Source organism: Haemaphysalis longicornis, unplaced genomic scaffold (assembly GCF_048455015.1).
Source record: "Haemaphysalis longicornis isolate Haplotype H1 unplaced genomic scaffold, Haemaphysalis longicornis Haplotype H1 scaffold_14, whole genome shotgun sequence".
NCBI classification, from domain to species: Eukaryota; Metazoa; Arthropoda; class Arachnida; order Ixodida; family Ixodidae; genus Haemaphysalis; species Haemaphysalis longicornis.
Genome location: NW_027526245.1, coordinates 17,373,226 through 17,396,219, shown reverse-complemented (window position 1 = coordinate 17,396,219; position 22,994 = coordinate 17,373,226). Strand labels below are relative to the sequence as shown.

Sequence of the window (22,994 nt, the reverse complement as noted above, 5' to 3'; positions counted from 1 at the left end):
GCCCCGCACGGGGCACCTTGAGCAATCTTGGTGACGGTACTGGCGATACCGCGGACCCCGAGCCCCCAAACATAAGCTGGATCCAACCGTGGCGATGTGTTTATAGGTGGAGGGTTAGAAACCACGAACGGTGGATGTCGGAGCCCAGGTCAAGCTCCGGCGGATGGGCTCCCTGTCTGTTCACCAGGCAGGGAACTCCGGGACCTCTTTGACTACCAGGGTAAGGTCAAAGAACAAAGTACCCCCGTCTCCCTGCTTTCCAATGTATCATATGGCATTTTTCAAACCCCCCCCCCCCCCAAACGTGATCGGCCCCCGAAAAGGGGCCGCACCGAAGCTTCATTCCCACCCTTGCCAACAATTGCATCACAAAAGCCAGATAACTATCCGCGATTCTTGATTGTTGAATCTCTTGACAAGTCAAATCCTATCTCCTCCCAGTCAGTGTTCCTTATCACCAAATTCCTTGAAGGCATCCTTGGCAAGTCTTTCCAAGCCAAGAAACTGAGAACCAGCGAAGTTCTGGTCGAGGTGAACACTCACCAGCAAGCCACAAGCCTCCTTACCCAGAATCGCATGGCAGATCTGGGCATCAGAGTCACACCCGACCGTAGCCTCAATAGCTGTCAGGATGTGATTTCTGAGCCAGATTTTGATAAATGAGACGGAAGCCGATCTGCTCGAAGGTCTGAAAGGCGAGGGCGTGACGGCAGTGAGGCGCATCACCATGCGGCGAGATGATAAGCAAATCATGACAAAGCATATAATCTTGACATTTGACCGTTCCACACTCCCCGAATCCATCAAGGCGGGTTTCATTCATTGTTCTGTCCGGCCTTACATCCCGAACCCGCGGCGCTGTTTCAAGTGCCAACGGTTCGGGCATGGCGCCACCTCCTGTCGTGGCAAAACAACGTGTGCAAAATGTTCATCTCAAGATCATGATACAGATAACTGCCAGGCTCAACAATTAATGTGCAGCAATTGTCATGGACCTCATGCTGCGTACTTCCGCACGTGTGAAAGGTTCCAGACGGAAAAGAAAATTATCAACCTCAAAATCACTGAAAACATCACCTTCCCAGAGGCGCGGAAGAGGTTCGCCTCCTTCCCTCTGGGCAGGTACGCCGACGCAGCTCGCCGGGGGGCGGAGCGGCGTCTTGTTTCGGCGGGGACCCAGTACCGAGAGTCGGACTTGGTCCCGCCCCCGCCCCCCCCCCCCCCCTGGGTTGCCTCTTGCAGCCCAACCCGCCTCCGCACCGCTCGCTGGGCCAGCAGCGGCTGTGGTGGCATCCACGTCCGGTGGGAGTGATGCTGCATCCTCCACTTCCGCTCCACCGTCCCAAACCACACGCGAGGGCACGGAGATGAAGACGGAAGCAGTCGCAGCGACCCCCTCCCCCCCTCATTGCCTGTGCAATCTGTCGTGCTCCCCACGCCTTCGGCACTGGCAGCGCAGGCAAAGAACACCCGAAAGGGTACCAAGTCAAGGAGGCCCAGTCCGCTGGGCACCCCCTTGCCATCAGATGACGACATGGACGTCGAGCCCTTCCGGCTTTCATCGCAACGGAAGGAACGGGCTACGACGTCCAGGTCAGTAGAGAAGGCCAGAAAACCCCTTCCAAGAGTGCAAGCCCCGAAAGACCCTACATAAATAGTCACACTCCAGTAGCTCTGAACACATAATAATGGGAAGAGAAAGCATAGTTTAATGGAACTGCAGAGGCCTTCTGAATAATCTTGACGACGTGCATGAGATTCTGCATGCCAACCAGCCAAGTTTAATGTGTGTGCAGGAAACACATCTGAATTCCAAACACACAAATTTCTTGAATAGTTACCTGGTATACAGGAAAGACAGGGATGGCTGTACACACTCTTCTGGCGGCGTGGCCATAATCGCCCGCAAATCCCTAGCATGCCACCCTGTCACCTTGAACACCGTCCTTGAGGCTGTAGCCGTCCGCACAATAATTTTTAATAGGTTGATAACGGTATGCTCCATCTACATCTCTCCTGATCTTGCACTTCTGAGCTCTGACTTTGAGGCGCTGGTCGACCAGCTTCCTGAACCGTACAACAGGCGACTTCAATGCACACAATTTCCTTTGGGGCTATTCTCGCACGGATGCCCGAGGTCGCCTGATAGAGAAGTTTTTAACATCCTCTGGAGCATGCCTTTTCAACAAGAAACAGCCTACATACCATTACATAGGACACAATACATACTCAAATCTTGACTTGGCGATTGGTTCGGCAATTCTCTTTCCATGTCTTGAGTATCTTTCCATGTCTTGATTATACCTAAAAACACAAGCTTTTAGGTATAATCTTTGACGAAAAGCTCACATTCATCCCACACATAAAACAACTAAAACATAAATGCTTAAAAACAATGAATATCCTGAAGGTTCTGTCGCACATCTCTTTTGGTGCTGACAAACAACTTATTTTACGTGTTTTTACCAACCTAATAGGTTCACGACTGGACTATGGTAGCGTTGTCTATGGGTCAGCCACTAAAACATCCCTCAGATTGCTGGACCCTGTGCTTCATCTAGGGCTCCGCTTGTCGTGCGGTGCCTTCCGAACTAGTCCAGTTGAAAACCTGTATGTAGAGTGCAACAAATGGAACCTACAACGTCAGCGAGCATACACAGACCTCCTTTATGCTTTTAAAATTTCATGTTGCTTCACCATCCTTTTAAATCAGTTTTTCATGATACCTCCATGACTGAACTCCTTTTAAATCGACCATCGTTCTCTGCGCCCTTCTCTTACAGAGTTAGAGAGGAAGCGTCAGAGCTTGCTGTCTCCTTTTAAGACACCATACAAAGTTCTGTAACAGATTTCATAGCAGCATGGCATCTCCGCCCTGTGTCATACGACACATCTTTCACACATGTAGATAAAAACCGAGCTCCCACATGTGCAATTCAGCAGCACTTCTTGTATTTGCAGGAGGAGTATCATTATTCTGAATTTTATACGGATGCCTCTAAGACTTCCACCTCTGTGTCCATCGCGGCGCATGGGCCCGGCCTTAATGTCACCAGAACTCTGAATAATCATACTAGTATCTTTACGGCAGAGGCTTATGGTGTACTTCTTGTTGTTAATCATATACTCCAAAGCAACACCCCACAATCCATTATCTATACAGATTCCCTCAGTGTTGTGCGGGCATTGTCATCAACAAAGTCTTCAAAAAATCACGTTGTAAATCTTATCATCAAAAGTATTATGTCGGTGTATGTCCACAAATTTGAACTCGTCCTTTGCTGGGTCCCTGGCCACTGTGGTATAGCCGGGAACGAAGCCGCGGATCGAATGGCCGCTGCTGCTACACTCTCGAATGCAGTAGACATAACCACATTACCCTACACCGACGTGAAGCCAGACATCAAACAACAACTTCGCAAAACATGGCAAACACATTGGAGTAAACAAACAGAAAACAAGTTACACGTAATAAAACCACACTTGGGACAGTACACCTCCGATACACGCAACAGATACAAAGAAGTCGCCTTGGCTAGATTACCGATAGGGCACACACACGCAACGCACTCGCACCTGCTCACTGGATCTCCAAGACCTCTGTGCAGCAGGTGCGGAGAGGCCCTATCCGTGATCCACATCCTCATACAATGTAAGGCACTCGACATTACACGACGAAAACACTTCCCACAACTACACACACGACATATTCCACCACACCCGTCATACTTCTTAGGAGACGATGCCATGTTTTCTGTTCCGCGCACCTTTGAGTTCCTATCAGAAGTTCACTTTATAAGACTCATCTCATACCACCCATAGTTTTACCTCTGGTCCTATACACCAGTCACCTTATTTATTCTTAAACCACTCTTGTTCTTCACCCTGGCCCTTTACACCAGCCGTACTCAGTTTTTTTTAACTAATTTTATTTCGTGTTCTCTCCTCATCAAATAACTTTGTGTTTGGCGCTCTTTGCCCGTGTCGGCCTTGCGCCAATAAAACCAAACCATCATCATCATCATCATCAGACACCACGGGCCCCGCACCGGCTCCCACCGCCACCGCACCGCCCGTGTCACTTCTGGTGCCTCCGACACCAGCGGCGGTGGCGGGTCAAACGAAGGGCCCCCGAAGGGGGGCCAAGTCCGGGGGGCCCGGTTCGACGCGCACACCCAGGACATCGGACGACGAGATGGACGTCGTGCCGTTCTTGCCTGCAACGCAGCGCATGGAGCGGCCTCCGACGTCCAAGCCTACAGAAAAGCCCAAAAAGCCCAATCCAAGAGTCACAGCCCCGAAAGGCGACACATAAACATACACACTCCAGTAGCTCTCACACTAAATAATGGGAAGAGAAAATATTGTTCAATGGAACTGCAGACGCCTTCTGAATAATCTTGACGACGTGTATGAGATTCTGCATACCAATCAGCCAAGTGTAATGTGTGTTCAGGAAACACATCTAAATTCTAAACACACAAATTTCATGAATAGTTACCTGGTATACAGGAAAGACCGGGATGGCTGCACACACTCTTCTGGGGGTGTGGCCATAATCGCCCGGAAATCCTTAGCATGCCACCCTGTCACTTTGAACACTGTCCTTGAGGCTGTAGCAATTCGAACAATAATATTTAATAGGTTCATAACGGTCTGCTCCTTATACATTCCTCCTGATCTTGCACTTTCGAGCTCTGACTTCGAGGCGTTGGTCGACCAGCTGCCCAAACCATACATCCTAACAGGCGACCTTAATGCACACAATTATCTTTGGGGCTCTACTCGTAAGGATGCCCGAGGTCGCCTGATAGAGAAATTCCTTACATCTTCAGGAGCATGCCTTTTCAACAATAAACAGCCTACATACCATAGCATAGGACACAACACATACTCATACCTTGACTTGGCTATTGGCTCCGCAGTTCTCTTTCCTCTTCTCGAGTGGGGTGTGGGAACTGACCCATATGGCAGTGACCACTTCCCCACCTCACTAACATATATAGGTAAAGGCACAAGCAGTTCATCTTCCCATAGTAGGTTCAATGAAGCACGAGCTAACTGGAACACATTTACAGAGACATCGAAACTACACTACACAACCATAAGTCACCTACACGGGGATGAAGCCTCCCAACTCCTCACGGCGCACATCCTCGACGCGGCCGAAAAGTCCATTCCCCACGCCTCTGGTGCCACGCGCAACCAGCGGAGGCCGTGGTGGAATGAGGACTGTAGGCGGGCGCGGAAGGCCCAGAACAAGGCGTGGGGTATCCTCCGTCGGTACCCCACGTCGGGTAACCTCATTTTGTTCAAACGGGCCAAGGCGTTCGGAAAACATGTGCGGCGTCAGGCAAAACGAGAGAGTTGGCGCACCTTCCTTGCATCAATTAACTCGTACACAGACGCACACAAGGTATGGACTAGAATACGCAAACTTAAAGGACAACATACACATAGCCTGCCCCTGGTTAGTACAACAGGGGACACACTCGAAGACCAGGCTAACACACTTGAACAACACTTCGAAGACGTATCCAGCTCAGCACACTACACAAACACTTTCATGAAACAAAACATCTGCAGAAAAGAAGTGCCTGCGTGATAACAACAAGTCGCACACTTCTTACAATTCTCCTTTTTCAATTTATGAGCTGAAGGCTGCTTTGACCACATGTAAACCTTCAGCTCCAGGTGCAGATAAGATTACCTACACCATGATACAACACTTACACTCAGACATCCTTGAAACACTCCTACACCTATACAACAAAATATGGCTTTCGGAGCACATTCCACGCTCTTGGAGGGAGGGCATAGCAGTGGCTGTCCTAAAGGAAGGGAAAGACCCTTCCTCTCCTGCCAGTTATCGTCCCATTGCCTTGACAAGCTGCCTGTGTAAGCTCTTTGAGAAGATGATGAACAGGAGACTCGTGTACTTCTTAAGAGTACAATGGTCTTCTCGAGAGCTGCCAGGCAGGCTTCAGGGCGGGGCGATCTACCAACGATCAATTCGTTGCATTAGAGGCGTATATAAAAGATGCTTTCCTCCATAAGCAGTACTGTATGACAGTATTCTTTGATCTAGAAAAGGCGTATGATACTGCTTGGAGGTATGGTATCCTCATCGATCTGAAGTCTTTTGGCATAATAGGTAACATGATGAACACGCTTGCCAGTTACATGTCCGAAAGAACGTTTCGCGTGCGAGTTGGAACTGCACTCTCTAGGGTTCATGTTCAGGAAAATGGAGTGCCACAAGGTGGAGTTTTAAGTTGCACCCTTTTTATTGTGAAAATGAATTCCCTTATGAAGGCATTGCCACCGTGGATTTACTTCTCAATTTATGTAGACGACGTACAATTATCCTTTAAGCCTTGTAACCTGTCTGTCTGCGAGCGCCAAGTCCAGGTTGGTGTTAACAAGCTAGCTGGTTGGGCAGATAGCAACGGTTTTAAATTTAATCCAGGGAAGTGCACTTGTGTCTTGTTTTCCAAGAGGCGTGGCATCCGGCCGGATCCAGACATTCATCTCAATGGTGTCTCGATTCCTGTGAAAAAGGAACACAAGTTTTTAGGTATAATCTTTGACGAAAAGCTCACATTTATCCCACACATAAAACAACTAAAACATAAATGCTTAAAAGCACTGACTATCCTGAAGGTTCTGTCGCACATTTCTTTTGGTGCTGACAAACAACTTCTTTTACGTGTTTTTACCAGCTTGATAGGTTCACGATTGGACTATAGTAGCGTTGTCTATGGGTCAGCCAGTAAGACATCCCTCAGAATACTGGACCCTGTGCTTCATCTAGGGCTCCGCTTGTCGTGTGGTGCCTTTCGGACTTGATTGATTGTGGGGTTTAACGCGCCGACGCAACGCAGGCGATGAGGCGCGCCGTAGTGGAGGGCTCCGGATTAATTTTGACCACCTGGGGATCTTTAACGTGCGCCGAAATCTCGTACACACGGGCGTTTTTGCTTTTCGCCTCCATCAGAAAAGCGGCCACCGCGGCCGGGAATCGAACCCACGACCTCGTGCTCAGCAGCGCAACGCCTTAGCCACTGAGCCACCGCGGCGGGTGCCTTTCGGACTAGTCCAGTCGAACGTCTGTATGTAGAGTGCAACAAATGGAGCCTAGAACGTCAGCGAGCTTACACAGACCTGCTTTATGCTTTTAAAATCTCATCAATGCCTCACCATCCTTTTACATCAGTTTTTTATGATACATCCATATCTCAACTTCTTACTAATCGTCCATCAGTCTCTGCTCCCTTCACTTTCAGAGTGAGAGAAGAATCGTCACAACTTGATGTCATGTTCTCAGACACCATCAAAACCTCCGCTACTGAACTTCTAGTACCGTGGCAGCTTCGCCCGATATCATGTGATGTATCTTCTACAAGTGTCGAGAAAAACAGAGTGCCTAGAAGCGCGATCGCCCAACATTTCTTGTCCCTGCAGCACAAATATACGTGTGCTGAATTTTACGCGGATGCTTCAAAAACTGCCACAACTGTTTCCTGTGCTGCGCGTGGTGACACCTTTAATGTCTGTAGAACTATGAATAGGAATACAATTATATTTACGTCAGAGGCCTATGGCATACTTCTTGTAGTTAAACATATTGTTCTAAGTCGAATTCTGAAATCTGTAATTTATACTGATTCTTTAAGTGTTGTGCGTACATTATCATCACAGAAGTCTAAAAACCATGTGGTCAATGCTCTCATTAGTACTATTATGTCTGTGTATGCGTTAAACCTTGAAGTGACCGTGTGCTGGGTGCCAGGGCACTCTGGAATTCCAGGAAATGAGACCGCAGACCGAATGGCGGCCGCTGCTTCCCTTACAACTACAGTTGACATAACAACAATACCCTACACCGACCTCAAATCACACATCAGACAACACCTTCGCACAACATGGCAAGCACACTGGAATCAACAGACTGACAACAAACTACACATTATAAAGCCCCTCTTGGGAGCATACACCACTGACACACACAACAGACACAACGAAGTTACCCTGGTTCGATTACGGATAGGCCACACGCATGCAACACATTCCCATCTGCTCACGGGATCTCCAAGACCCCTGTGTAGCAGGTGTGGAGACGGCCTATCCGTGATCCATGTGCTACTTCAATGCAAAGCACTCCACACAGCACGACACAAACACTTCCCACAACTATACAGACAGCACATCCCGTTTCGCCCATCATATTTTTAGGAGACGAGCCCATGTTTTCCATCAAGCGTATTTTTAAGTATCTTACTGATGTTAATTTTTTACATCTCATCTCTTATCATGCTTCATGACAACCTGGCCCTTTACACCAGTCATCTTCATTAGCTTGTGTTTTAATCCGTTTATTTTTACTGAAATGCTTCACTTCTACTTTCACGCCACTGCATTAAACTAACCATCCTTTGGCGCTCTTTGCCCTCAGTCGGCCTTGCGCCATAAAAATCGAAACATCATCATCATCATCATTGATTAGCAAATTTCAAGGCTGCTTTCAGCCGGGCTCCCGTGCACGGTTTTGAACGCCGTTGCCGAGGCCTTCCTCAAGAAGGTTAAAGGAGGCGCCTGTAGAAGAACGCCCGAGCCAGCGCAAAAAATGGCAACACCCGAAGTGGTGCCGTCAATCCACAAAGTCGCCCGTCACCTCAAGAAGGTGGCCAGCAGGTATGGGATTCCGATCCGGCACTCGGCACCGCGATAGCTGGCCCCGCTCTGCGCGCACACTTCTTCAATGGACGCAAAAAGCAAGGATGCGACAAGAAGCATGCTAGGCCCTTTGTGGAGTTAGCTGTAGGCGTCGCTAATAAAAATTCACTGAAATGCAGGAAAGTCTATGTTGGCCACACTTGCCGATGCCTCAACGACCGCGCACGGAAGCATGAATGATCGGTAAAAAATAAAGGAAATGCGCGGCATTTACGCGCGCACTGCTGTGCCTGCAAGTGCGAGCAGGGAGACTCTGGGTAGGAGCAGAGGTGCGACAGCAAAGGAACTGTTCGAAGCATTTCATATTAAGCAAAGAGGCGATAACTGCATCAGTGATACGTCAACGGCAGATCAAGCACAGAAAGCAGAACCCAGACGTCCGGTTCTCCTGGTGGTCACGGAACAATGTCTGAGCGAGAAAGCGAGCGCGGCCGATCTTCTTCTTTCATTGCCGCCTGCCTTCGCTTGTGCCACCCGCCCATTCCACCTTCATTTTTTACAACGTCGGTGTCCCTGTTGAACTCCAAGAAATCGTTTTCGAGCGTTTCGTTTGACTAGCACATCTGCGCTCTTATTAATCCCCACTGTGGCGCATGCCCCATTTTTCGATATTTGCTAGCTCCGTAATTTGAAAGTTAGCGCTTGTCCTGTCTCCTCTTTCTCGTGTATCGTCTGGGTTATTTGGCGCTTAAGCATATTTAGGAACGCATTGGGGTCGGTAATCTCCTGCATAAATCAATGATAATTTACAGGAGGTATACATTTGATTAGATTGAAGCTCCCTCCGGGTGGCTTGCTGAATATTGTTGAGGGATTTATGAAGTGGAGAATGTCTATTTATATATGTCTAGGCGGTAGTGCATAACTACCTCATGGCATACATTTTCATGTGTTCTCTAGCCGATCTTAGGGGAAAGCCACCCGGTTCTCAAAAAAGCCCGCGCGACGACAACAGCAAAAAAAAAACACCCGCATTTCCCTGAAGGGGAGCATGGGGAAGTGCGAATGCACGGGTGATGCTATGAGGGGGAGTTATGTTGAACTGTGTTGGCATTCGCCCGTTAGTTGCATTTAACACCCCCGCGTGATCAAGTGGGGATTCACACACCTTGTTAGTCGTTCTCTGGAAATCTTGGTGAATTAAAGTGTATGTTCGAGGAGATCACACACACACACGCGAAACGTGTGTGTGTGTGAAACGACAGTGAAACGAAACGACAGTATTCTTTACGAAACGACAGTATTAAAGTGAAACGACAGTATTCTTTATTCAGCACTTGTTGGTGTTGTCGTTGTAGTTGACGGTCATTATGACCGCCTTGTGGTCACTGAAATGTACGGTCAAGAGTTGTTGCAAGACCGCGCGTATCAGACAGTTCCTCGCAAAGGCCAGGTCGATGTAGCTGCCGTTGATGGTGGTGGGAGCGACGTCAAGGCGAGCGAAGGGGAGAGGAGGCGAGAGTAAGCGACATCAGGCGAGCGAAGGGGAGAGGAGGCGAGAGCGCGCGACGTCACGTGGCGTACTACGTCATTGCGCCGTTGGTACACACGCTCCCCTCCGCTCCGCGCTGTTGCTAGGGGCGACGAGGCGCGCGATAACACCTGTGCTGCGGACGGACGGACGGCGGTGGACGCGTGATTCAGGGTCGCTTAAGAAGTGCATTCGCACTTAAAATTCACCCGCATTTCCCCGAAGGGGAGCATGGGGAAGTGGGAATGCAAGGGTGATGCGAAAGAATTCTTCTTGGCCAATCGCCCTAAGTGGGTATGTGCTAAAGAAATTAGGAACTCTTCTTGGCCAATCGCCCTAAGTGGGTATGTGGTGCGGACGGACGGAAGGCGGTGGACGCGTGATTCAGGGTCGCTTAAGAAGTGCATTCGCACTTAAAAATGTGCAGGGGCATGCGGGCCACCAGAATGCTGCGCAGCGATGCAACGACCCGCACTCTAAAAGGGCCAACTTGTCGAATTTTGAAATTCACGGGGCTACAGTGGGATGCGTGGTGCATTGATACCTTTTATAAAACCGCTTACATTACTTTTAGTGAAACGCTTGCCCACTAATTAACTTCTGTATAAAGGTGAAACCGACTCTATCGAGGGTGGTTGCATAAACGAGCACCAGGAACGAGTGTTTCCGCGTTAGTAGAAAACTGTCACAATTTTGGTGCCAATTATTTCAGATTCTTACTAATATGCCTTTTTCTTAGAAGCAGAAAAGCGCTGAGGTACATTTTCCAGCTTCCTGCTTCCGAATGAGGGGTTGGCGGCCTGTAAATTACACCTATAGTGCTTTGCTTTCTAGCAGTTCAACAAATAGCATTTCGTATTCGCCAGTTTTTGCTTCAGTTATGTCATCCACTTTTCGATACCTTGTTCCTTCGAATAGGTAAAACGCTTTGCCGCCACCTCTCAAATCAGGCACCCTTCGTAAGGATACCAATCTGTTTTTGGCAGGTTCACAAACCCGTCGCCCTTCAACCATGGCTCTGACGCATCGTTAAGTAGCGCTTGAAACAGGACTAATGCAAGACACCCGATGGCGCTATTGGCGCTGTCGTTTGTGTCTTCTTGCTTTCGTCCTGTCTGCTTAACGATGTATGAACACCAACTAGCCCAACCATCGGTTTTACATGTCTCTGATGAACCAATTACCCTACATCGAAATTTCAGCCGACTTAGCAAAACCGCGAGCATGTCGTAATTTCGATTGAGACCTCCGACATTGCAACGAAGGAGATTGAGTGTGTCGATTTGGTCAGCTTTCGCATCTCGTTATTCTTTGCTCAGTGCTCTGCCCCCTAACTCCTCTCCTGATGATCCCCCACACAAAGACCCAAATTTTCTGCATGCTGTAGGAGTATTTTCAATTAAGAGTGGCCCTACAAGGGTAGTGGGAGATGGGGTCTGCACTGCCCCTCGCAAAGAAACCACTGATCATCTGTCTCCAACGAGTCATCCCTAACGATTGAGTTATCACCTCCCCTTCTCCTCCCTTCTTCCCCTTCCGCAACTACGACCATGTGGCCTCCCCCAGCTTAAAAAATGTCAACCATTCAGTTCTCTAGCCGCCAGTGCAGGCTGGCTTGGCGCGTGCGCTCTCCGCCGCGTGGCCACGTGACTCGCCGTATGCATGTGAACTTGGCCAAGAATGAGAGTGCTTCTTGGATGTCTTCTCTCAACATTGCGCGCAGGGGATGCTTTGAGGCGTCGGCGGAAACCGGCGCCTATATCCCGCCGAACTGCTTCATCGGAGGAATGCCCGCGCGCCGAGGCCGGAGTGGCAGGCTGAGGAAGACCCTCTGGCCCATGTTGAGCCACTGATGTTGCCTCAACCAAGGCTACATTTTTATCGGTCGGACAGCTAGCAGCAATGGTTTCATTTGCTTTGGACAAGAACAATTTATTGGACTGCTCTTTGGACAGAGAGAGAGGCAGTCACAGAAGCGGTATCATGATATAAGAGCGCAGGAAACGACGCGAGGTGCAGAAAAACATGAAGCAGCGCTCGTCCCGTGTCTTTCCGCTCCCCGTCTCGTTTCCTGCGCTGGATTCCAAACCAACTGCCCAAATTTCCCTTTTGCTACAGAAGCGGTAGTCAGAAGGGCTCTTACTAAAACGAAGCACCTCCCCTGGTAAAGGCGGAATACTTTACAAATAAATACCTGAAAAACATATACCACAGATCCAAAGGAGCTCTCGCCGCTTACTACAACTATTTGGAGAAAGGCACCCTGCCCCCGGAATGCAAGCACGCGGAAATGATACTTGTGCCCGAAGCGGGTAAAACGCCACCCATGAACAACGTGAGGCCAATTTCGTTCACCTCCTGCGCAGGTATGGTGATGGAATATTTCCTGGATAGACTCCCGGATATACTTTAGAACAATATAGAGACTAGCAATTCTTTCCTAACCGAAACATCCGGCTTTAGGCCAAGGCTGTCAACCAAGGATATGTACTCCGAATAAAGGTACAAGTTCACAACACAGATTTTGGCTCTAAGCAAGCGGTCAGTGTGGCTCTTGGTTTAAAAGCCTCATTCGACTGCATAGCCCACCAAGCAGTTCTACCCAAGCTTAACGACAGAAAATGTGGATTTAAATTGTCCGACTACGTGCGTGCCTTCTGAAGGACTGGAAGGACACAACGGGAATCAGGGAATGCACACAGACACACCGAGCAAAGGTATCTCGAAGGGTTCGCAGATATCTCCAATACTGTTCAACGTAGTAATCGAACCTATCGAGCGGTTTCCGCTTCATTCACAATGCGGATTGCCGCCCTCGCATGCAGTCATGAAGTCTATCCAATGCACGGGTAAGGGAGCTTGCATAACGCTTTCTTTGTTTTGTTTTTTCCCGCACCCTGCTTCTTATGATATTAAAAGAGACATAATCAGCTAACAACATGTACACAAATTGATTGCGAAAGGGACATATGGTGGGCAAAACATTCATTTTAAAGCGTGTATAAAATTGCAGTTTCTAAAGCTTCCGGAAACCATGAACAAAATACTCAATATTCGACTCAGTGTATGCCGACGATATGCCGATACATGCCGACGATATAACCAAAAAAAGGAAGATGCTGTTCAAACAGCTATCCCGCACTCCCATGTGCTTCCATTGTCCAGACGGACTCCATTATCGCAAATACAGCGTGCGTGTTGGAAGTCATATCGTGAAACTTCTGCTGGCCACAAGTCAACTTCAGACGTCCCGCTTAGACTAAGAACTAATCTTATATAATTTCAAGCCCCCCTTTTTTGTTAAGCCTGCCTACTCACTTTATAACTAAGTTGTTCGGGTCGTCGGCATCATTCAGGAGCCATGGCCGTGGTCGTCGTAGAAAAAATTCGCTTCGGCAAAGCCTACTTTAAGTCCAAAGCTCGAGTTGATGACTTGATGAAAAAAACTCGGAGTACATTTGATTACTAAAACAGCTCTTTCACTGCACCGAGCTTCACGTATTGCTTATGAATAGTAAGCCATTAAGGGAGTCATAATCTTTGGTAATTCCCGTCCGATGCAAATACGATTTTAAGGAAATGAAGGCATTTCGTTCTCTCCTGCTGAAAGTCCTCAACAGCACATTGATAAGACAGTTGTCAGAAAGCCGCAGAAAAGTGGAGACGTTTATCTTAGCCGGTGTCATACACAATTAAAAGTGATCAGACAGTAGTACGAAGCCCCCGATCAAGCTGTCTCAACATGTTCGGTGAAACTGGCGTGAAACGTGTTCTAGTAGCCCCGTATTTGTCTGCTACAATGAAACCAATAAAACTGTAATCGTGTCGGCTTCTGTTCGGCTAGTTCATTTATGTAAAATGGCGGAACATCATAGTCTCTAGTCCTCTGGACATCGCCCCGGAGATAATCCGAAGATGCCTTAACCGTGTAGCTCACCTGGCGCAGTTCTGCAGCCTCGCCACTTGCGTCCCCGTTTCAACCACCTGGCCGGCGCAGTCATGTCACAACCTTGGCGACGCTGCGGTGACGTCATCGCGCAACTCGTGTGCCATGTCTTTTCTCGTTGCTAGGACAATGCGCTAACCGTATGGCGAAGCGTTTCACATTAGGCGTAAGCTTGGTAACTATGAAAATTCGCGGTCGCCACCAATGCGTCGAGGCCTGTAAAATGTATTGCGGTTCGTATTCACGCTTTGAAGTGAAGCTGTCGCTACGCCTTCACGAGGTAACTGTTGTCTTTTTTTTCTCTCTTTTTTTGCAGGGCCTACGAGGATGAAGCTAAGGGTGCAGGAGCTCTTTTGAGAGGTACTGAACGGCGATTACAGAGACACGTTTTGAATGCGGCAAATGGACCGCCTTCATAAAATGAAAAATTACGAGTGCACCTCAGCGCCCCCTAGGATGTAGTGATCGCGAAAGCACAAGTGCCCCATTGCAAAACGTTTTCTCTGAGTATCACCTTGCCTAAATAGAACTTTTAGTTTACATCAGGAAGCCTGCACTGGCACAGCAAAGTAAAGCTGACTCTGGTGGGTATACGTACTGTGCCACTCGTCCGTTTCTAACGGTGTCAAGATGATTATGATGATTAGTGGCTCTCCCTTTGAAACGGGGCGTCGGTTGTCAGCAACCGACTTGCCTGTTTTATTACGCTTACTTGCCCTACTCCCAGCTAACCTAATAGATTTGCTCCCTCCCTCGATCTCCCCTTCTTCCCGCTTTTAAACTCGTCGCTCCCACCCCCTCTTTTCCTCCCCTCGCTGTTGTAAATTCTAACCCGTATGGATACTCCGCCTGCGTACCCATTCCTTTTCTACTTTTCCTCCACCACCACTCCAGTCGCCTCTTCGCCAGCTCTATGGCCTTGAAATTGGGGTTCCCCCGCGCCCCAAATCCCAAAGCCTCCGCCAGCGTCGTTTCCCCCTCACCCCGCGGTGGCCGTATCTCTGTGCTGCTCCTGACAATATGGCCCATAGTTTCCCGATCACTGCCGCAGCAGGCACATGTTTCATCCTGTTGCCTGTAGCTACCCGTGTATGCCCGGGTTCTCAGGCACCCTGACCGTGCCTCGAAGAGCAACGCACTGCCTCTCGTATTGCCATAGAATCCCTCCTTCTTAATTTCCCGTTTCTCTGCCCCATAAGTCTCCAGGGTTTTGGGGTTTTTCTCGCATGTGATGTGATTAGTATGTGATGCAGCGCCACGTGGCGTCTGGTCACCCCTTTATGTGCTGGCTCCTCGGAGGGAAAGCCAACGCCCAAATCGTCGCTCCAGGGTCCCTTCGAGCAGAAGGCTGTTTGAGCCATCTTTGAGCCATCTTGAGCCGCCGTAGAGCGGACGCTCTACGGCGGACGCTCTACAGCGGACGGCTACGGCGGACGCTCTAACCACTAGGCCACGGCGGGGTAGCTGGTGGCAGATCCGACGCGGGTTCGACACCACCACCACCGGTCACCTTTCCGTGCTTGTTCAGTTCTTGCTGCGTTGTAACATTGCGATGGATGAGCAACTCCTACACTCACTCGCGGAGGTAGCTATCGCTCGACTGTGTCGCTCGCTCTGCGCAGGTCAACGGGAAGCAGGCGCCATCCGTTGTGCAAACAGTGAAGGTAAATCTTACAGAGGACGCATTTGTTTCCCCTTCACTTGCAGTGTGGGCTATTCTTGTTGTGCAGGAATAAATCTTGGAAGAAGCAACAGGCATTTCCGAAGACCAACCGCCACATCTCACCCGGGCCAGCTCTATTCCTACCGAGCAGTCCCGGAGTGGCTTCGCATTTTACTTCCGGAGAGCGGTCGCAGCAGTTTCTATGCAATGCGCGAGGGTCGCTGCACGTTGCTTTGTGCCGTCTATGCAAGCATGCTGTAGCAGTTCTGCCAGGCCACTGTTGCCAATGGGCGTTGTTGCATTGGCGAGGGCGTCCTCGTACCGAGCCCCGTCGCCTCTGTCATGTAGTGATAGCCTGGTGGACGAGCGCTGGGCTGGTGTTGACGACAAAAAGCCGAGAGGGAAACTTGAATGGTTTCCCGGCATAGCGACAGCTGATCAGCGAAAATTCGGGCGCACCGTGGAACCGAGGGACAGAACGGCGCGCAAAAGTCGACTGATTGTAACCACCCCGAAGGCAGGATTTCTGCATAGATGCGGCAACGGTTGCGCCGCCGCCGGCCGGGCCCTGTTTCCCGGGCTCCGTCTGAGGAGGCAGGGGGTCTGTCTGCAGCCGCAACTTGCCCGAGGCTTTTCTGCAGCACGCGAGGCTAGCCAGCGCTGCACCAAACTTGCAGCACGGGGCTGCAGCAGCGCGCTGAACGGCAAGAGCAGCAGGGGCCACCGCCTGGTGGTCGCACAGCCAATGACTGACCTCATGGAGCTTGTCGAAAAAAATGTAGTCTCAAGCAATCAACACCAGGTCGCCCGTTCGACAAGGGCCAGTGATGCGGCAGCATGATTAAACTGAAACCCATTAGCGCGCTGGGCTAAACGTGGCCGAAATTATTTATGGCGTTCACTCAGTGGCGCATCAAAAGGGGGGGGGGGGGGCGTTGGGAGGTTGTAACCGCCCCCCCCCCCCCCCCCCCCCCAGATGTCCGTCGACCCAAACCACCTCCGGGCGCCTCTCCCACCGAACCGAAACCGAAGTTCACCAAGCGGAGTGTGTAGTCTCGTAAGCTTGTATTATTGGACATTCGCTGTTAAATCTCGAAGAAGAATATTGTATGACCGGAATTAAAAAATAAAACTAGACCACGAGCTTTTAGGTTTGTGCTTTTAAGACTGTGCGGACCAACTTGCGTATAACTTGAAGTAGTTTTAGAAAAAGAATGAGAAAAAATTTAAAAAGTGCCCGTGGGCAGAACATTTGTGAATGCTTAAGAATCCCTGGGGGTTTTAAATGATTCCGTAGCCCCACCCCTCCCCCCTACGGCACGCCTCATAGCCCACGCTAAACCCCAAATAGTAGCACAATTTTTACAGGGCCAGATACCACTTTCTGAACTTCTGTGCAGAACTTCCATCACGAGATTTGTATCATTCGTCGTCTTCTAGAAAAAAAAGACGCTTAAATTTCTCATAGGTTGGGACCGAAGTTATTTTATTTCATTTGAAAGCTTAAACAACTGTTTTCCTTCAATACTAAGCACTGTACGAGACCTCCCTCTCCCGTTGAATAAAAAAAAGGTTCGGTTTTCGTTTATATATATCGCCTGAGTTTGTAACATTATAGCGAGGAAGGCAGCAACGCTTCGTGCGCATTTACGAAAACCAGTGATCACGGATAACAATGATGTTTTGTTGAATAGACTTTCAGAAATATGTGTTAATTTGACTGTTCAGTGCAAATTGTACCAACCTGTACTAACAGATTTCGTTCACTTGCAGAAAAGTACACAGGACGTGTAGTCGTTTTTCGCGCTTTTTACCAAAATGTACCACCAATTCGCCCAACTTTCAATTGTGCTACATTATTCTGGCGATCACATGGGGCTTGAAACAAGCACGGTCTTCTGACAGTCTCACAGAAGAGTTCGTGGGTGGTGGGTGGCATGACACAAAGGAAAGTGGAGTGGTTGGAGGCTGTGCCGTGGTTTTGTCGCCGTCTGTACCTACATGATTGGCGATCATAGATGTTACTCAAACCTTTTATCTTAGGGCTAAAATAGTTTGTATGCAACGAAGCTCTATTCAAGAGCGTGTTGGCTCCTGACAATATGGCCCATAGTTTCCCGATCACTGCCGCAGCAGGCACATGTTTCATCCTGTTGCCTGTAGCTACCCGTGTATGCCCGGGTTCTCAGGCACCCTGACCGTGCCTCGAAGAGCAACGCACTGCCTCTCGTATTGCCATAGAATCCCTCCTTCTTAATTTCCCGTTTCTCTGCCCCATAAGTCTCCAGGGTTTTGGGGTTTTTCTCGCATGTGATGTGATTAGTATGTGATGCAGCGCCACGTGGCGTCTGGTCACCCCTTTATGTGCTGGCTCCTCGGAGGGAAAGCCAACGCCCAAATCGTCGCTCCAGGGTCCCTTCGAGCAGAAGGCTGTTTGAGCCATCTTTGTGCACACTCCGGGGACCATACCGTGCGTGCCTTGGACGCCTAATTTTCGACCAGCGCAGTTAAATGGTGCTTTGGCACTAAAAAAACAGCTCACTTGGAGGGTAAACCATGAGACCCCGCACGTCACAACAGAACGCAGCTGGCGACTTCAGCGAACCCGCCCTTCCTGGGCGGCACATGCCCCCCTCCCTGTAGCGCCCCGCGTGGGGTGCCATGCCCTCTTGAAGTTGACTCGCCTCGAACGGGCAGTGCCAGGGCGCACTGGGTAGCTCATGGCTAGAGCCGCCAGGCCGGAGGCCACCGGCGTTTAAGCTTCTCTCTCCTTCCATGAGTTTCTTCTCTCTCGCTCCCTATCTACGGCGCCCTCGCTGCAAGAGCAGACCTGTTGCCTATCCTTTTCTAAATGCAACGTTTTCTTCAGGATTGCTGGCAGCGCGTGCCTAAAAAAACGAGTTTTGTAAAGTGCTAAAAGGAGCACCGATAATGCTTTTTTTACATACAAGCCCGTGTCACAATATTACAACATTTCTGAAGGAAAATTTTAGTACAGTTAAAATAACGATATTAGAGCAGAAATAACTGAAGTTGGCACGACCATAAATTGTGAAGAAACCAATATTAGCCCCAATTTATACTGCGCCAAGGAAACCTTGATTTTTAAGAGACGCTATAATTCAACCTACTTCGTACAGCTTACTAAATTTTACATTTTAAAAACGCTTGCCTTGACATTTAGAGCTTAAATTTCGGAATTATTTAACGCTTTGTGATGCCCCAAATTTACACCGACAAAATCTCCAAAAATTCAGAGAATTGTCTACTAATGCGTATGCCGCTTCTCTAGAAAGAGTTTTTTACAGCCAGATTTGGCTATAACTAGCCAAGGACGTCCGGCTATTTTATTGTTTCTAAGTTTATTTTTATTCGAACTGTATACTAATACAGTTATTAGGCGTCTGTACTTTGAAAATTTGTAGTTTTCCGCACATGCAAATCATACTGCACGGTGATTATCATTTCGCAATTTTTTATTCATATTCAGAACGTCCCTTTGCCACCTAGCTTTTTGTGTTACCTTTGGTTTTTGGAGATCTATAAGATGCATATTTTTTTATTTCTCGTAAGTTCGTTTTTCAAAAAGTTTAGTTTTTTATTTTGCTTTTTTGGGTTTCTCAAAATTCTGTTCGACGAATTAGAGAGTGTTAGTATAGCGTTTTGTGCGTTTGCGTACGTTAAACGTTAAATTTTTGCGGCAAGCTACGTCGGCACCGCAGGGAGAGTTTTAGTACAGCGTTTCGTCAGGTTTACTTTGCGGCCCGCTGTAAGGTCAGTAATTTTAGGGGCCTTAGCCCGCTAACGCTCATGGCTCCATCTGTTGAACCCAGGATTAACCGAATGCGAAGCGACACTCATCTGGCCGAACGAGCAGTGAGCACCCGGAATTTTCCACCACTACCCAACCAGCGGAATCAAACTCCTTCACCTGGTTATTTAATGCAAAATGTGCACAACATGATAGATATATTCTTCTACATAAGCGCACACGATAGCGGAAGCACTGGAGCCCCGAGGTTACTTTGTTTTGGCGATCGCACACAACGCGCAGAACCAAAGGACTGGGTTTCACGTATACATTTTGTTCGACTAGAAAACCGTTTCGAACACGCGCGACGCAACGATTGCACTGCGAGGCGGAGGCACAAAAGTGAAATGCGATCTTTTGCCTCCAGCTTCTCACCAGCATGTCACTTCACTCTGGCGCAAAGCCAGATGGAGTTCAACCGCACACACTGAGTTGAGTCGCCACCAGTGATCACTAATTTCGAAGGTAGCAAGCACATTTCACCCACAGAAGCACACCGTCGCCTTGCACCGTGAAGCGAACTCGTCAACAGCGCACACAGCATCCGCCGCCGGCCTGCAGGAGCTTCATTTGTTCAGGTAGTCAGCGATGCCACGTTAGTTTCACTCGCCACGATAGCAACGTACAAACAACCGGGGCTATTTAAGGATGCAGGAGCAAGAAGACTTCTTCTGAAAGACACAAACTGCTGCACACAGATGAAAGAAAACGTTTAGGTTCTTCGCCCTACCCGCCGCCATGTTGTAAACACAGAGACACGCAAGGGCGGTGTCGTACGCACGCTACTTTGCTGAAATAGCTTGGGCTCGTTTTACGGACGCTAAACGCAAAACCAACTTTGGGTGCCCTGCATGCGCAGTTCCACCGGCGCAAGGGAATAGCGAGCGGTAACACACTGCGTAAGGCTGAAAACGCTATACTAAATATCTCTATTATCTCCACTTACGTTATTGTAACGATTAAAGGTATGTCCCTTCCACCAGTAATACAATAGCAATAACGTCGTAGAGTGACATTATTGCGAAACTCCAAAAGAGAGCGATTAGAATATTTACATTGCCCCACCATTGCGCCATAATCCCCGATTTTTTCGGAACCTAAAATTATGCCATTTATTGTAGCAAGAAACTTCAAGACAACATCACTAGCCCAAAAAATGCTAAAAACACCTAACCGGTCATTCAATTTCATACAACCGAAATTAGACACCAGGCACGCCCACCAATGAAACTTAAATTTACCAAAAATACACAATGTATATGGTCGCCGCACCATTTCCTTCTTGGGAGTCAAACTATTAAATAATAAACAATTCACCACGGGGAACAGAATAGAACACGTCCTCGACATCCACGGATGTTGAGCATCAGGGAAACCGACGTATCAGTAATACGTAGGTGTCCCTGAAAAATGTCTCGCGAGAGCTTCGACGCGGGTTTAGACGGGTTCTCGTCCCCGACGTATCAGTGAAACGTCGGTGTCCCCGCTTAACTCGGAGAAATGTTTTTCCAGCGTTCCATGTTTTTCCAACGAGCCGGGTTATCTCAACCAAGGAGGTTAAAAAAGAATTGCAATTTTTTTAACCTCCTTGATCTCAACGCTCGGACCTGCGTTCGTATGGGCTTCACCCCTGCGAATAAAGCACCTCAACCGGCTATCGGTGCGTCGACTGCCTCCGTGAAAGTATATGTAACACTGCCCGTAACGTTTTCTCAAGAAATGCGCGTCACGCAGCCCCTTGAGGGGTCTGCCGCGGTGATGGTAAATAAAACGCACGGGGATGCAACGCCTCGTTCGAAACTGTTTTGCGAGCCGGCCATAACTCAAGCGCACGCTCCGGCTGCAGGCGGATAGACGCGCGGTACGAACCTGCGGAATCCGCCTCCGCCAAACCACCAAAAAGAAAGGCGAGGTCTGGGAAACAGGTCTCCACTGATCATACTGTGCACACACCGGCTGACGGTCGACTGATGGCGGTCGATGGTCGAGGTTGAGGTCGTCGTCTTCTACATGCGGAAGCATGGCGTCAAGCATCGTAGTCGCCCGTCTTGCGTAGACAAGCTCAACGGCGAATCCACTTGTTCTCGGATCGGTATGTAGGAAACGGGACCATAAGGTCCATTCCAATCTGTTGGAAGGGTCTCGACGGGACGGAGATCAGCTGCAGAAGTCTGGCGGGTCTCGCCCGTGGCGTTTCTCGTCGCTGGCAGTCACGGCAGCTCCGGGCGTAGTGGGTGACGTCGGATGTAAGGCGGGGCACAGTAGTACTTCGCCTTGATTTTTTTCCAATTGTGCGGGCTGTGCCGAAATGTCCGGAAGACGGGCTATCGTGGCACGCTTCCGAAATTTCGCCACGAAGGTCTGCGGGGATGACAAGACGATAATTCGTTCTCGTTATGGGTACTGAAATTCTTCTTCGGGAGAACGAAGTTTTTCACGCTGAATGCTGGTAGGTTGCGTTTGAAGGTCCTAGGCACGGCGACGTTGCATCCTTCGAGGTAGCCGATTATGACGCGTAAGTTGGGGTCGGCACGCTGCTGGGCGGCTAGGTCGCTCTCCGTCACGGCTCCGAAGAACGCGCTGTCTTCATCAGAGTCTTGTGGTGGTGGGTCGACGGAAGCGCGGGACAGCCAGTCGGCGTCGGAGTGTTTCCTGTCGGATTTATAGACGATTGTAACGTCAAACTCCTGCAGGCGAAGCTCCACCACCCAAGACGGCAAGAGGGGTCCTTCAAAATGGCATCCGCCGCGGTGGCTTAGTGGCTAAGGCGTTGCGCTGCTGAGCACGAGGACGCGGGTTCGATTTCCAGCCGCGGCGGTCGCTTTTGTGATGGAGGCGAAAAGCAAAAACGCCCGTGTGTTCGAGATTTCGGCGCACGTTAAACATTCCCAGGTGGTCAAAATTAATCCGGAGCCCTCCACTACTGCGCGCCTGATCGCCTGCGTTGCGTCGGCGCTTGAAACCCTACAATCAATCGCTCAAATCCTTCAAATTGGCGAGCCAACACAGCGCATGGTGGTCTGTAACAACCTTGAATGGTCTACCATACACGTATGGGCGAAATTTTGAAATTGCTCATATAATAGAGAGGCACTCTTTTTCAGAATAAGCGGCGATACGTTTGGGAATACGAAACATGTTCGCTCAGGCGTCGAGCACACCGTAAACAAAAAAAAAAACGAACACATGAAGTCACGCAGACAATCCCCGGACGATGAAATGGACGATCGCAGGTTCGGAAAGTTGGGAGGGGAATCTCGCACGGTTTCTGAGCACCTCACAATACAACGGCTTATGAAGCACACGGCGCACTTTCATCACAGTCACCACCACTCACCGAAACCAGCGAGGGGTTATATATGTGGTT

General features: G+C 49.3%; 1 protein-coding gene across 1 annotated transcript in view; it reads left to right on the top strand.

Annotated features, from left to right (window-relative positions):
• The window catches only part of LOC144164984 (uncharacterized), a 138,885-nt gene that overhangs the window by 100,005 nt on the left and 15,886 nt on the right, over window positions 1-22,994 (top strand). Inside the window, exon 7 of the mRNA XM_077695169.1 lies at window positions 14,470-14,513. Coding sequence (XP_077551295.1) covers window positions 14,470-14,513 — 44 coding nt within the window. The remainder of the gene's footprint in view (window positions 1-14,469; window positions 14,514-22,994) is intronic.